Here is a 13236-nt window from a genome sequence, read left to right as displayed (position 1 = left end):
GTAATGTGATGAAATGCATCAATTTTGAATGTTGGTGCAAATAACTTGGTAAGTTGAATAATAACTTTATATATACTTTGAGTTTGTAACATTTTCATGTGTTTGTAAGTTCATCTATCATTTCAATTTGTGTAACAGTTTTAAAAGAGTATTGGACTATCATATGCAAGTTACATGATCTTCGTTCATATATGAAGATATGGAGATGGAAAACATGGCTGCAGTTTTATTATTAGTTGTATCATTTTATAAAGGGGTTATTATTATGTAATAATAATTCTAAAGTGATCACTTACTTCGTTTCTACATTTAGCTCAATAATGGTTGATAAAAATGGGGGGAAAGAATATGCATTTTAGATTCATCAATGAAATGAGATGATGGTTTAAAAATGAAAATAAATTTAAATTAAATGGTTATATACTTAAGGATATGAGAATATTAGGATCTTCATTATGCTTTTATATATATATATATATATATATATATACCATCTATTATTTCCAATTAAAACTGGCAAAATAGAGAAATTGTTTATAATATGCATTTAAGTATCAAAATAAAATTGTCTTGGTAATCATAATATAAGCAACCACATAAAATTGATTATTCTAACAACATATAGATGAAAAAGAGATTGTTTTTCCTTTGCAGTATAACCTAAAAGAAGATAACTTAAACGACATCCTTTTATGTCACCATTTAGGATACGCGTATGCTTTAACATTAACTGACGGATAATGATGAATGAACTAACATAGTTGGACATTGAAAATATTGGAGACTAAAAATGTTAATTTAAAATTATTAGAGATCAAATAGTTAAATTGAAAGAACATGATAGACATCAATATTTACTCTTATTTATGTTTGAGGAACAGTTACTATAACTGGTGTTTTTGAGGTGTGAAATTTAGGGAATTTAGCCCCTTTGCAATGACTGGCAATTCACTGATTTACGATAAGGATATGTTGTTCCAAACTCTGTCCAGATCAATCCTATTATGCCACGTCAGTTAAAAAATTAAATATTCATAACTTTATCAATTTTGTTTCATTGTGATTGGTCAATATGAACGTAATTGAGGATATGGTTGGGAACAGCAAATCTCCATCCCTCTTCTACTACCCAAATTCGGGAAAAAACTTTCCCAAAGTAACCAAATGAAATTAGATAATGTTTACTGTTAGGACTACACTACTATATCAAGTAATTAGTTTTTATAAGCAAGAGTGGAAATATTATTAATTTTTCTCAAAGCTAAGCTAATTTCATAGGATCTTCTATCTGCAAATTGGAACGGTTCGGTTCAAGGTGTGGTTAAGAGATACATTTATTATAACCCAAATAATATGTTAGAATGCACTTTTCCAAAATTATTTTGAACTAAAAAAGATGTTATATTTAAATTTAAAAAATGCTAGTAATGGTTTTAATATTCGAGTCGGGTTAAATAGCTAGTCAAATATGAAATATGTCTCACTAATATGTTAAGGAGCCAGATAATAATGGTTTTAATATTAGAGAAATAGTAATTTGCAATTAAAAAATGATACAAGACTATTTACTTGATATCACTATAATACATTTTTATATTATAGAGACAAGGTGGAATTAGTTGTTATGATCATTTCTTGTAACATTCAATGCTTTTCATTTGAACAATGCTAATGACACGATACGTAAAGTTAGTTTTTTATGATCATGCAAATCCAACATTTTTTTCTGAACTAACTCCAATCTTAGGTTATTTATTAATATAATATTATTGCAATTTTATTCGTGCAACATTATTATAAACATTTTCACTATCAACTTGGCAATACTAATAATCCTCTTCTTGGGTTTCACCAATATCTGCCTCAGATAAAATAAAATAAATGTATCAAAACAAGATAAAATAAATTAAACTCTAAAAGCAAGACGGCTTTTAATTACAATATTCTTTTGTCCATATATTAAACTAAGACCGGTCAATGACTCGGTGAGGGCATTGCGTCAATGAGTCGTTGGTTGGATTAGTGGGTTAATGGTTGAACCGATTGACTCAGTTTGCAATAAAAATTCTAAAAGATTCATAATATTAGCTAGCATTATCTAATAATTTTATACTCCAACTTTAAAAATATGGATTTAATATGTATACACTGATAGTGTAAATGTTTTTTACACTGTCAGTCAATCATCCACCATTGATTTATTAACTACCATTGACTCTCAAATAAAAGTAATATAAATCGATGGTGAATGATGTGCTGACAGTGTAAAAAACTTTACACTGTCAGTGCACAGATTTTAAACTCTAAAAATATTATCATACATAATTAAATAACTGATAAAGAAGATTTCACTATTATGAAATGTGATAAATAAGTTGAAAATATTATCAAACAACATATGTATCATACTTTAATTGCAAAAAATGAACAATGAGTTTAAAATTTAATTAAACAACAAAACTTTTCCTATATAAGTTAACAAATGATAAACATAATTACAGAAAAGTTAAAACATCAGATTTTTTAATCTAAAAATGACATTGCTTTGATTGTTTTTAAAAAAAATATTTTTTGTTTAACTCGGTCCATCCGGTTTGACCATCCGAGTCACAGATTTTATGCTTAAATTGATCGAGTCGAATGAAATCAATTTATTTTTATGCAAAATCGGTTAGATAAGAGACTCGGACCGGTCAGATACCCAGTTCATGGTTAAACCGGTCGATCCGAGTCGAGTTTTATAACACTCCTTATCAAATCCTTATTGATACCAAATTTATAATTTGAGCAAGTTAAAATGATGAACATATCCCACTAATGTATTAATGAGCCATGTAATACTGGTTTTAATATTAGAGAAAGGGTAGGTTACTGTTTTAGAAATAGTGTAAAACTATTTAATTAGTTGATACAATAATGATAATTTCTTATGAAAATCTCTTATTATAAAGCGATCACACCATCTCTAGTTATTTACAAATTGACATGAAAACTATGGTGAAAAGCCTTAAGTTCGTTTATGTTTTGTCACTCTTTCTCCTCTTTTTTCTTCCAATTGTCATTATGAAAGGCACTTTCCCCTTATTTTTTATTTCATTAACTTTCATATATGCTCATATTCCATTTTAATAAAATTCTTTCTTTTTTGGTTATATCACAGAAGATACTAGCATTAATGTTCCGTGTGAAAGTGATATCGAATGTTTTCGTCCGTGCCTAACCAGAGGGCTTACTATTGTGATGAAATGCGTCAATTTTGTATGTTGGTGCATATAACCTGGTAAGTTAAATAATAACTTTATACATACAACATACTGTGTATGTAAATTCATTTTCATGCCTTCAATTTATTGCTGCTGTGATAAGTTCACCTATCATTTCAATTTTTGTAACAGTTTTAAAAGCGTATTGGATTATCATATGCAAGTTGTATGATCTTCCTTCGTACATGAAGATATGGAGATGGAAAACATGGCTGCAGTTTTATTATTAGTTTTATCAATTTTTTCGATGCTATATTTACTTTATGGATAAAAGAACTATTATCTTTTGGGTATATAATTATTTCTCCTAACAATATTATTATTATTATTATTATTATTATTATTATTATTATTAATTTTAGCAATAATATGCATTTTAGATTGGTCTATGAAATGAGATGATCCTTAGATAATGAAAATAAATGTATATAACATGATTATATATTAAGGATGTGTTAATATTTTTTTGGTATTACTAAATGAATCCTCTCATTTTTTTGGGTAAAGAAGTAATCTTTTTTAGGATACGTGGTTGTCCCTCTCAAAATTAAATCTTAGACATTTTGGTTATCCTGAGAATCTCTGTACCATTAGACTAACACATTGGTAATAAGGATGTGTCCATATATAAGCATAACGTTATTTAAAAAAAACAATGAAATTAGGCTAAAATAGGGTTTTCATCCTTATAAATAAGACATATTTTGTTATTAGTCCCTCTTACTAGTACTTAAACGCACATGAGATTAATATTGTTTCTAGGAATATTCGATTCTTATAATACGGGAGCACATCTGCTATCCCACAAATTGTGTCACTGCATATATTATCAGTCTGTAGTTGGTTAAAAAAATGTATTTAACTTCAAAAATTAATATGGAAAAATTGTGCCACTGCATGTACCATCAGTCTGTGGTTGGTTGAACGACAGATGTGTATTTTAATTAACTAGTGTGTTAGGATTTTTTTATCTCCACAACTACCTATTCTTTGGACCACAAAATCCTTCAACTTGAAATAATGAACAAAAATCACCATATGGAAAAATTATAGTGGATTGATGGTTGACTCTTGAAAGTATTAGTAAAATCAGAATCTATTGTAGAAAAAAGAATCAACCATGTCTCACAAGGTCAAAGTTAATTAATTTACACCAAATTAATCGGATTCTGAATTCTTGAAAAACTTGAAATCATCATATAAAAATTTAATTTAATTTAAAGAAGGTATGCCTAAGTATAAAAAAATGAAGAATATTATAGTAATTATATTAAAATTGAGGATGGTGAATGCAATTTAACATTTTAACCTTAATAAAAAAATAAAATATTTCATAATATAAAAATATAAGTTATTTTCTTTCGTTACTAAAATCATAAAATCATAACATGTGTCTTATATTTACTAGCTGAAAGTGATGAGTAATCTTTATGAGAAAATACTTTATTATAACATAAGTTATTTCTCATAGTTAATAAAATTATAATATACACCATGATGAATTATTTTTAAAACTAAATAAAACATATTGTCCCAAAGTGGGTTATACATTGGAGCGGGTTGAGTCCCAGTGATAAAGTCGAAAAGCAAGGATTGGAGAGAAAGCAGTACAAAACTCAGGTTGTTGTTGTTGTTGTCGTCTTGGTCGAGAACCTGTGTCCTTTTCAACCTCCAAAGGCCTAAGCCTAACAGAATCAAGTTTCCACTTTTCACCTCTACCTCTCAGTTTGCAATGTACAGAAATTTCATTCGGCTCAGGGCCCTTAGGGTAAATCTCACATGCACCACTCTAATTCAAATTTCCAATCTCACTATTTCCTAAGTTTTAACTTAACTTCAATATCTGATTTTTTTTATCCTTATTATTATGTTTTTAGTCCCGTTCATGCAATAGGGTACCTTCTAGATTCGCAAGTTCAAGTTCTATTGCCACAAAACAATCCTCTCCTGGTTTGGATGGTTTACTTGGCTGGCTCACCGGAGACCGATCCAGTTCAGTGCCGCCTCTCGATTTTCCATTATCTAGTGTTAACCTTCCTCCTACATTGCCTGATTATGTTGAGCCTGCTAAAACTATTATTACTACACTCCCAAATGGAGTCAAACTGGCCTCTCAAGCTTCGCCGGTACGATTAGTTTGTTATGTTATTTTGTGTTGTTATCTAATGTAATAAGGTTTGTAATATAAATGTATTGACAGGTTTCTGCTGGTTTTATAGGCTCCGGGTGCCTCTATTGGTTTATATGTTAACTGTGGTTCAATCTATGAGACTCCGTTAACATTTGGGGCTACACATTTGCTGGAAAGAATGGCATTTAAGAGCACAAGAAACCGGAGTCACTTTCGTGTTGTTCGTGAGGTAGAGGCTATTGGTGGCAATGTGCAGGCCTCTGCTTCTAGGGAGCAGATGGGTTATACATTTGATGCTTTGAAGACCTATGTTCCTGAAATGGTTGAGCTGCTAGTTGATTCTGTTAGGAATCCCGCGTTTCTTGATTGGGAGGTCAATGAGCAGGTACTTTGCCATATTCATGTAAAGACTGATAGAATGGCAATGCTTATATTTTAGATGGCTTGAAGCATTTCTGTTGTTAGTGATGACTAGGCATATCCATTTCTTTGAGAGAAGAAGTGTAACTAATATTCATTGGAAGATAAGTTTTGAACCCAATATAAGTCACGAGAGAGTATCCAGAAATCAGCCTAGAGATATGTTAGAAAAATAACATGGTCTTTAGTTTAAGCAAACATGAATGTAAATGAGAGGCATTACTAGATTATCAGTGTGTAACAAGCTAATAGTGGTCTTGAAAGAAACTGAATGTGTGCGTGTGGGAGAGAAATTATATACTTTAGATAGACGGTTTTTCGCTAACCCTCTAAAACCCTGTCAGAAGTTCCCCCAAATTGAGTTTTTTGAAAGGAAGGAGGATGAGGGGAATGTCTATCTCAATCCTTTCCCTGCCCTCTCCTCCATATTTTACTCGCATACAAATCCTGAGGGAATTTCTTTGGTCTAGCCACAAGTAAGCTCCAGCCTTTCACAGAAGACAATCCTGTTTGAGCCAGGAATATTGACATTACACAAGGCCCAGACCCAGGTCTTGCTTAAGAGGAAACAAACATGTACCACTTGAACCAACCATCCATTAGTTAGACTCTAGGGGACTTGGAAGTTATATTATGGTAATAAGTAGCTGTTAACAGAACAAGCATGCTGCTTTGCTGTGTCGAACTGAAAAATGAAATGCAGCAGTTTGCTTCTGCTCAGATGAGAAAGACTCTGTCAGCCATTTTTGTCCCACCCACTTGCCTTATCTCTTCTTGCATTTGCTTGTCTATTTCTTTGTTTTGATGGTCGTCTTGCTACTTTTTTTCAGTCTACTCTTGAACTAAATCACAGGTTCTTTGTGTTTGTGTGTATTTACCTGTTTGTTTGCATCGAAAGTGTTTTCTTGTCTCAAATTACCCTTTAATTGGCATAAACCAATGGCTGGTTTGTTGTTTGTATGGGGATAATTTATTGATCTTGAAAAAACTAAATGCTGGCACCATTAGTGTATCGTGCCTAAGGCAGCTTTTTTTTGGCTTGCCTCATTGGACCACTGCACCTGGCTAGTTCTACTTCTAAACTGGCACCTCAAATGTGCCTGACAACTCTAGCTTAGATGTATCTATTTATAATGACAGATTTGTGAAATATAAATAACTTACTAAGTGTTTGGAATAAAAGATGAACACAATCATGACTCATGAGTTGGTATCTTGATGTCTGTCCTCGGATATAGTCATAAAACTAGAGTATTGTTGTACTCGTAAAACCAGAGTGACTATTCCTAGATTGTTGTTTGCCTGGTTATTGTAATCGTGTAACAGTTATTAGATTAAAAGTGACTGTATTTCTATAAAAGAATTCAGTGACTTCTCTATACCTGTTTAGTGCTTACATTATGGCTTTTTTGAAATTTATGCTATAACTAATGTTGCAATTATATAGCTTCTGAAAGTGAAGGCTGACATTGGTGAAGCTTCCAAAAACCCTCAAGACTTGCTTTTAGAGGCAATTCATTCTGCTGGTTTCTCTGGTGCCTTGGCAAACCCGTTGTTAGCTTCAGAATCAGCAATAAATGGACTAAATGGTACAATTCTGGAAGAATTTGTTGCTGTAAGTCTCCTAATTTTATTTTCAATGAAATATATTATGTATCTAAAAAACTTCAGAGGTTCGTTTTAGTTGCTCTGTACGTTTCTTACGAGGCAATTTTTTGTATGAATCATCAGGAAAACTATACTGCACCTCGGATAGTACTTGCAGCTTCTGGTGTTGAGCATGACGAGTTGTTATCTATTGCAGAACCTCTTTTGTCTGATCTACCCAGTGGCCCATATCCAGAAGAGCCAAAATCAGTATATACTGGTGGTGATTATCGATGTCAAACTGAATCAGGAGTATGCACTAAAGAAAGAACTAAGTTTTATGCTTCCGTTCACATCACTATTTTTTTTTAGTTTTTGGGATGAGATATCCGTCAAGTCTAACACTCTTTGGCTGGCCAGACGACCCATTTTGCTCTTGCATTTGAACTTCCTGGTGGCTGGCATAACTTGAAGGATGCTATGGTTTCGACTGTTCTTCAGGTCTTGATAAAGTTTTTATTTTATTTACTTTTTGTACTCCAATTCTATTTTCCTTCTTTTAAGGTGGCTAAAAATATGCTTAAGAATGCATTGTTTATTTGGCTCCTTATAATAATTTTACAGTTCTACTCACTTTCTATTATTAAAGTCAGCATATAGGTTTCTGGAAATAACTGTATTTTCTTTCTTTACTATAGATGCTATTGGGAGGTGGTGGATCATTTTCAGCTGGTGGACCTGGTAAAGGAATGTATTCACGGCTATGTAAGTTTTCTCAAAGCATTCCCCCTCTCCTCCCCAATCTTCCGTATACTTTTGTAATTCTTGTTACATTTAACATTCTTTCTTTGATCATGTGCAGATCTAAATGTCCTCAATAATTATCCATCAGTTCATTCGATTTCAGCATTCAACAATATTTACAATAACACTGGCATTTTTGGTATCCAAGTCTCAACAGTAAGCCCCTTTGAATCTTTTCAATCATGAAATCATGCTTCCTGGTATATTGATATTGTTCAGTCAATATTTTGTATATTTTGTATAACAACGTAATAACTTGTCTGCTTAAGTCACCAATACCAATGATGAACAAGAACTTGGTAAATTGGTATATAATTATGAGATAGGTAGCTTGGTTAGGCCTTGTTTGGTAGGTTTGCTATAACTTGAGCAGATTTGTGTTGTACGGTGTAGGCTACACAGCTTGTTATGTGTTGAGGCTGAACAATATTATGCGTGATTGAAGTGCACTTTGATGTTAAGGCACACAGAGAATGGGACTACCAATTTAAATGTGTACATCCTTTGTATATAAATTTATGCTTTTAGAGCTAGACCCAAGTTGTTCAGGTTAAACCTTTGATATGCTAGGATTCATGGGCAAATCATCTAAGGCTATCAACAAAGTGTTGGTCTAGTGGTGTAAGGCCCCGTTAGATCCCAAGATGACCAAAAGGTCAAGAATTTGATTCCTAAGAGAGATACTTGTTGGGAGAGGCAGCCACACACCTCGAAAGGGATTAGTTCCTTACTCAAAAAGGGTGAGGGGATATCCTTGATAGTAATAAAAGAAAATCATCTAAGGGCTATCATATTAGCTTATCTATCCTGTTCAATTAGGCCTTGTTTGGGAGTGAGGTTTTGGAGGGGAAGGAAAGGAAAGGGATGGCTTTGGAAAGCCTTCCCCTTGTTTGGGAGTTGGATCAAGGAAAAGGGAAGGTTTTGGAGGGTTTCTCAAACCCTTCAAAACCCTCCGTGTGTCTATTTTTAAAGTTCCTCCAATTTGAGGTTTTTGGAGATAAAGTATCAAAATAGCTAAATATGTTTAGTAATAATATATAATTATATATTATTGATCATTTCTCATTGTTAATTACATTTTTAAGGAAAAATAAAAAATTATTCTTACATTATCATTAGTTTATTCTCCCTTCATATAAATTTCATACTCCCAAACAAGGGAGAGGATTTCCTTCATTTTCCCTTCCCTTCCTCCTCCTTCCTAACCCTTTGATCCCTCTCCTTTCCCTCCTAACTCCCAAACAAAGCCTTAGTGTTTTTTCTATCCCGTGAATGGATTTGGGTTCGAAATGAGTAGGATGGATAATGCAGGTTTTCCCTTTATACCCTCACACTTGAACATCACCACCAGCAAGTCAGCAACGCCACCAATGCCACCACCACATCAATGCAGTCATTATGTAGTGCGGACCAAACACTAGATAGGATAAGAGCTTATCCTTCTCATATCCTATCCTGCTTTTATTCTGCTCTTTATCCTATCCTGGCCACAATATGGGCAATGCTAAGAAACTGGAAAGTGATTTTCATCCAAAATTTCTATCTTCCTGCTCTTCACCTACTCAACTAAGCAAACCTGTACTTGTTTATGTCCTTGCTAAAATGCTTAGTTTCATTGAGGTTATGCATACACATAATGGATGTGATCCAGCCGATATATTCCTTTTTTCTTTACCTTGACCATCTGCACAATCTACATTAGCACCCCTTAATGTTTATTTATTTTATCAGAGCACCGCTTAATGTTTATCATGTGATCACATTCATGTTTGTCTATTAGGGTTCAGATTTTGTATCAGAAGCCATTGATATAGCAGCTAATGAACTTCTTGCAGTTGCTACTTCTGGAAAAGGTATATTCTGCTCCTCACTCAACTAGAATTTTGACTATTTTCCTTGACGATTAGCACCTTTAGAGTGGTTTCCTTCCACTTATTTGTTGGTTTATGTCACAGTTGACCAGGTACAGCTGGATCGTGCCAAACATGCTACAAAATCTGCAATTTTGATGAACTTGGAATCAAGAGTATGCAAACCCATCTCCAATGAATATTTCACCTGGGAATTATAATCTAAAGTTTTCCTTTTCGTTTATATTCTGTCTCGTTCATGCTTTTGATTTTGTGTTGTTCTTTTTTTCTATCTCCACTCACTATTGAACTTATTGTGTTTTCAGATGGTTGTTTCAGAAGATATAGGCAGACAAGTATTGACATATGGTGAGAGGTAAGGCTTAGGGGGTTTACATTCTAACTTCATTGTTCACGTGGGCTTAGCAAATAATTTTAATTATTCAAGGATTTCTATTCTGTTTCTGCCTTGGATGTATGTCTTTTTTTGCTTGTTTACTGAACATCTCTATTAATTTATTTGCTTTAGCATTTCATTTTCTTAGGTTTCGTGTCTTAGCAGGCAAAAATTGAGTTCTGAAATTTGATTTTAAGGTTGTAGATATGATGATGAAGTAGGTTTTAGAAAATTAAAAATTTGCATCAAACATGTTAATTGTCATTAGCCTTGGCCATTGCATTGGAGATCCCATCTTTGACGGCAGTTAAGCGACACGAATGGGAATAAGAAGCTGTTGGTGCATAAATTTCATGATTGTTGCTCACATATGTTTTTATTGTATGTTTGAGAGTATAGTGTCTCTTGCTCAAAGATATCCTCCCTTTACTCGCAGGAAACCTTCGGAAGATTTCTTAAAGGCGGTCGACGGAGTAACTTTGAAGGATATCACTTCACTTTCTCAAAAGCTCATTTCCTCCCCTCTCACAATGGCATCATATGGAGATGGTACTTTTTCCAAAGAATTCTCCTTAAAAGCTTTTATATCTTCTTTGATATTAATTTTTTCCATCGATTTTCCGCAGTCATATATGTCCCAAGCTATGACTCAGTGAGCAGGAAGTTCAGTTCAAAATGAGGTTGTTTTTACATGTGTGGATGTGAAAGGTGTAAAATTAAGTTAAAATCACAAATGCCCATGTTGTAGTCAATAAATTGGTGATTATGCGCAAACAGCATATTCATAGCCCATTATTTTTGGCTACAAAATCGTTCAATTGAGTGAGTTTTCACATGTACGTATGTATTGATGTTGGGCTAAGCTCTAAGCTCCAAACTCCTGGATTAATATTGGGTTGTATCCCATTCATGAAACCACCATAATCGATTGATCAGTAACTCATTTGAATTTTAAGTGTCACTAGAGATTTAGTTTATTTTGCATGCAACTTCATATAATTATTAAAGTTCTGTTAATTAAAAGAATACATCTTTTGTATGTCTAGTGTTGTTTTAAAGATGAATCCAATATTCTTGTATCGTCAGTATAAAAATGATTTATACATACTCCATATATTATCTACCATTCATTTGTATTATTATTATTTTTTTGTAAAGAGTTAATGGTGATTGAAAATGAGTTATAGATGATTGACTGATAATGTATAAAATTCTTACACTGTCAGTGTATATATTTTCTTCTCTATAAAGATAGTGTAAAATATTACAAATGGACTATTACAGTTAGCAAAAAAAAAACAGAGAAAGAAAAGCATCCATCCATATTTGATATTTAATTATTCACAATTAAACAATTCAATGTGTTGATTGCCAATTCCAAATTCATGTGGGTACTCTGGGTAGCTTTGTAAATCACTTTGAAATTATGAAATCCAGTTGGTAGAGCTTGTGACATAAAGCATAAGAATATGAATTTAAACTCAGTGATTACATAAGTATTGTAAGTGTGCAAACAAACAATTATAAAACTGATTTGATTTTAAAATTTGACAATTTTTGTGTGAATTTTCCATGTTTTTTGCAACTTAATGACTCTAACTGATTCAACCTATATCATTTGTTTGATACTGTTTGATCTATATTCTCAAAAGTCATAAAGTCCGAACCAAATCAAATTGAACGTCTTTGTTCGATTAAGATGCTTATTTGTCCTCCAAAGTCCAAACCATTACTTTCTCTACTTAATATAGAACGTATTTCTCATGCCTCCCATATTTTAAACAAATATTCAATTTATTATTATTTGCAACTCCAATTTCGTTATTTATTGAACAATTTTTTAAAGTCGTATTGACTCCATATACATTTTATCTCAACCTCTTTTCTTCTTGTATTTCAAAATACCTTGAAAATAAGAAGACATCAAATATTGTCCCAATAATAATACGATTCAAACATTGACTAAAGTAAATTTTCATCAAATATAAGTTTGTAATTCAGAAAAGAAGGAGCAATCATAGCCATATATCTCCACTGCGAACATCATCAAGGCCTTCCATCATTTTTCTCTTGACTGCTCCAACGAATGTAATTATAAACGTGAAGCATAACACTCATCAAATTAAGACTGAAAATTTCTTACATGGTGTAGGATTAATTTTTCTAACCACATTTTTATTGCTTTTAATAACACTAGTGTGTTGACAGACACTCTGTCAACCCGCTTTCCTATCATTTATAATGTATAGTTTGTATGTCATAAATGTCAAACATAATATTTTGTGTTAAATATTTATAATTTACAGTTAAATTTATTTGATTGGTGTAATGTTCTACGTTAAAGACTGATTGTCATAATGTAAGAATAAAATAATTAATCAAATAATATGAGCATATATTAGGTGGAGATGAACATTAGGTTATATATAATTCTTTTTTTGTAAAAATTAGAAAATAGTGAGGGCAAAATAGGGAGAACCACAAATTACACTATGATGAGTGGTTATTTTGGGTTTTCCTTTTATAAGTAGTATAGATATTAATGATTTAAAATTAATGAATTTACTACAAATTAATTATTAAGATGTGATTATAAATAAAATGAAATATCTATATATTGTCAGTGTGAAAATTTATAAACGGTTATATCATCTACGCATTTATTTGTATTCAAGACAATTAATAATACTCAAACATGAATAATATACAATACAATAAGAATTATACATATATTTTTTCTCTTATAAATATTATCGAAATATCAGATAATAATTTTCCTTGTAG

At 32.1% G+C, this 13236-nt stretch overlaps 1 protein-coding gene across 2 annotated transcripts; it reads left to right on the top strand.

Annotated features, from left to right (window-relative positions):
• LOC109349845 (mitochondrial-processing peptidase subunit alpha-like) lies at positions 4829–11397 on the top strand. Of its 2 annotated transcripts, none has more exons than XM_019590860.1 (13): positions 4829–5031; positions 5141–5389; positions 5483–5779; positions 7262–7429; positions 7546–7713; positions 7822–7902; positions 8100–8166; positions 8309–8361; positions 9986–10058; positions 10161–10231; positions 10382–10431; positions 10889–11001; positions 11079–11397. In XM_019590860.1, the coding sequence occupies exons 1-13, from the start codon at positions 4996–4998 to the stop codon at positions 11129–11131; spliced, it is 1479 nt and encodes a 492-aa protein (XP_019446405.1). In that variant the 5' UTR covers positions 4829–4995; the 3' UTR covers positions 11132–11397. The 2 variants fall into 2 exon arrangements, with proteins under 2 accessions (XP_019446405.1, XP_019446404.1); XM_019590859.1 differs by having other exon boundaries at positions 4854–5031; positions 8264–8361.

Source organism: Lupinus angustifolius, chromosome LG06 (assembly GCF_001865875.1).
Source record: "Lupinus angustifolius cultivar Tanjil chromosome LG06, LupAngTanjil_v1.0, whole genome shotgun sequence".
NCBI lineage: Eukaryota > Viridiplantae > Streptophyta > Magnoliopsida > Fabales > Fabaceae > Lupinus > Lupinus angustifolius.
This window is presented reverse-complemented; position numbering and strand designations above follow the sequence as displayed.